The following is a 3,565-nucleotide window of genomic DNA, read 5'->3' as shown; positions in this document are numbered from 1 at the left end:
AGAGAGATTTACTAACAGTGGATTGTGGAGACAGACATATATGTAGTGGAGGACGGAGAGCTGTAAAATCACAGGAGGGGCTTCATCTTGTGACGGGAATATCTGACTAGTCATATTTAAAGCGTCCAGACTAACTAAATCTAAAACTAAGTGAATAGGTTGTTACGCTGTACATAATACTAGAGGGTTTTGGTCTCAGTGAATAGGTTTTGTTACCTGTATCATACTAGAGGGTTGGTCTCAGTGAATAGGGTTGTTACCTGTATCAATACTATGAGGTTTGGGTCTCAGTGAACAGGTTGTTACCTGTATCAATCTAGAGGGTTTGGTCTCAGTGAACAGGTTGTTACCTGTATCAACACTAGAGGGTTTGGTCTAGTGAACGGTTGTTACCTGTATCAATACTAGAGGGTTTTGGTCTCAGTGAACAGGTTGTTACCTGTATCAATAAGGGTTTGGTCTCAGTGAATAGGTTGTTACTGTAACATAGCGAGGTTTGGTCCTCAGTGAATAGGTTTGTACCTGTATCAATACTAGAAGGGTTTGGTCTAGTGACAGGTTGTTACCTGTATCAACACTAGAGGTGTTGGTCTCAGTGAACAGGTTGTTACCTGTATCAACCTAGAGGGTTTGGTCTCAGTGAACAGGTTGTTACGCTGTATCAATACTAGAGGGTTTGGTCTCAGTGAACAGGTTTGTTACCTGTATCAATACTAGAGGTTTGGTCTCAGTGAAAGGTTGTTACCTGTATCAATACTAGAGGGTTTGGTCTCAGTGAACAGGTTGTTACCTGTATCAATACTAGAGGGTTTGGTCTCAGTGAATAGGTTGTTACCTGTATCAAACTAGAGGGTTTGGTCTCAGTGAATAGGTTGTTCCTGTATCAACACTAGAGGGTTTGGTCTCAGTGAACAGGTTGTTACCTGTATCATATAGAGGGTTTGGTCTCAGTGAAAGGTTGTTACCTGTATCAATACTAGAGGGTTGGTCTCAGTGAACAGGTTGTTACCTGTTATCAAACTAGAGGGTTTGGTCTCAGTGAAAGGTTGTTACCTGTATCAACACTAGAGGGTTTGGTCTCAGTGAACAGGTTGTTACCTGTATCAACACTAGAGGTTTGGTCTCAGTGAACAGGTTGTTACCTGTATCAACACTAGAGGGTTTGGTCTCAGTGAACAGGTTGTTACCTGTATCAAACTAGAGGTTTGTCTCAGTGAACAGGTTGTTACCTGTATCAACACTAGAGGGTTTGGTCAGTGAATATGGTTTTACTTATTCAAAACTAAGGGTTTGGTTCAGTGAACAGGTGTTTACCTGTATCAATACTAGAGGGTTTGGTCTAGTGAATAGGTTGTTACGCTTATCAACCTAAAGGGTTTGGTCTGCAGTGAACAGGTTGTTACCTGTACACACTACTAGAGGGTTTGGTCTAGTGAATAGGTTTGTTACCTGTATCATACTTGAGGGTTTGGTTCTCAAGTGAACAGGTTGTTACCTGTTATCAATACTAGAAGGTCTGGTCTCAGTGATAGGGTTTTGTTACTGTATCACCACTAGAGGGTTGTCTCAGTGGACAGGTTGTTCTGTATCACACTACTAGAGGGTTTGGTCTCAGTGAAGTGCACCAGGTTACTGGGTCTCATGATGGCGATGCAGCGTGCCGTGATGACCAGTCGCTGGAACAACTCAGGGTCCAGGTCTCTGCTGTCACGACTACAGCTGTTCAGACACTGCACGGCGTTGCTCAACAGGGACTGGTCCTAAGGGACAGACATGTCACGGGGGAGAGAGAGAGAGGTGAGCGGGTCTGGTTCCACACACGCGTGAATGTAATCTCACATTCATTAAGCACAAAGAGGAGACCTCATCAGGCTTCAACGAGGGCCCGTTAGATATCCACGGTCCTTTGTGCARGGTTAGTTACCTTGTGGTTGTGGTAGGCGGTACGGCTGGTGTGTATGGTTAGTTACCTTGTGGTTGTGGTAGGCGGTACGGCTGGTGTGTATGGTTAGTTACCTTGTGGTAGGCGGTACGGCTGGTGTGTAGGGTTAGTTACCTTGTGGTAGGCGGTATGGCTGGTGTGTATGGTTAGTTACCTTGTGGTTGTGGTAGGCGGTATGGCTGGTGTGTATGGTTAGTTACCTTGTGGTTGTGGTATGGCTGGTGTGTATGGTTAGTTACCTTGTGGTTGTGGTATGGCTGGTGTGTATGGTTAGTTACCTTGTGGTTGTGGTAGGCGGTACGGCTGGTGTGTAGGGTTAGTTACCTTGTGGTTGTGGTAGGCAGTACGGCTGGTGTGTACGGTTAGTTACCTTGTGGTTGTGGTAGGCGGTACGGCTGGTGTGCAGGCTGGCCAGGAGGCCCTTGGTCTGCTGCTGGACCCCAGAGGGAGTAGCCATGGACAGGAGGAGGGTGGCTAGCTCCAGAGCCGCAGCCTTGTTCTTCTCCTGAACAGTCACATACCATCGTTTACTACACAGTGTTTCTGTCTGATACAGCTCTATAATAAACCCACACAACACCCAGCTCCAGTATCTGTCTAGTGTACAACATACTACTACATTGGTACTGTATGGAGGATTGTGGGCCTGATTTTGACAACCCAACAACAAAATAAAAAAAACAGTGCAGTGTCAAACGAGACCGTCTTTTCTCTGTGAAAGATGTAGTGAAGGCCTTGCCTTTTCGTTGGAGGAGCCCATAGCGAAACAGCTCTCCAGTGCTTCCAGAGAGCTCACCACCAACCTAAGAGAGAGAGAAGTCAATTCACTGATAAATTAAAATCAATAAAATACATTTTTTTCAAACAATCAAATCAAAACCAACTTCAAATCAAGTCAAAGCTCGTCTATTGAATTGGAAAATCAAACCAATCAAAACATCCATTCAATGTTTAACGTGAGAACAAGCCATGATGTAATAATGAGTTGCATCGTCGTTAGAGCAAACATTCAAATGTTGGTATTTTTGAAAAAGTGCATTTCACATGGCATGTTCAGTCTCACAAACACATAAAAACACACACACACACACACTCTCCTCTACACACACACACACACACACACACACACACACCATGCTAACAAGCAGAGAAAGAGCGATTACTAACCGGTCCAAGGTTGATAAGGACTCAGTTTCACAACTTTTTTTATTGATTGTATTTTTTGGGGAGCAAAGGAAAAGAAAAAAAACAATGTGTGAGGACCACAGGAAGAAACCAAGAAGAAAATGAGTGAACAGAGGAAGAAGCAGAACAACAAGCCATTATGATTGCAGCCATGCAGTGGACACACACACACATGCCAAAGACAGACAAACACACGCTCACACAACTACCAACACCTAAATGTCTGACCATACTATACAGACTGCATGGGCTGAGGGGTCAGGAGAGAGATAACTATATATTACAGAGAGACTGAGGGGTCAGGAGAGAGATAACGATATATTACAGAGAGACTGAGGGGTCAGGAGAGAGATAACTATATATTACAGAGAGACTGAGGGGTCAGGAGAGAGATAACTATATATTACAGAGAGACTGAGGGGTCAGGAGAGAGATAAC

The 3,565-nt window shown here is 44.2% G+C and overlaps 1 protein-coding gene across 1 annotated transcript in view; it reads right to left on the bottom strand.

The window, feature by feature from the left end:
• Positions 1-3,565, bottom strand: part of LOC112069506 (E3 ubiquitin-protein ligase UBR4) — a 129,482-nt gene that overhangs the window by 50,773 nt on the left and 75,144 nt on the right. The window contains 3 exon segments of the mRNA XM_070438569.1: positions 1,576-1,760; positions 2,313-2,447; positions 2,682-2,745. Of these exon segments, the coding sequence (XP_070294670.1) occupies positions 1,576-1,760; positions 2,313-2,447; positions 2,682-2,745 (384 nt within the window).

Source organism: Salvelinus sp. IW2-2015, unplaced genomic scaffold (genome assembly GCF_002910315.2).
Source record: "Salvelinus sp. IW2-2015 unplaced genomic scaffold, ASM291031v2 Un_scaffold1034, whole genome shotgun sequence".
Taxonomy (NCBI): Eukaryota; Metazoa; Chordata; class Actinopteri; order Salmoniformes; family Salmonidae; genus Salvelinus; species Salvelinus sp. IW2-2015.
Note: the sequence above shows the minus strand (reverse complement) of the source record. Positions and strands in the feature narration are given on the sequence as shown.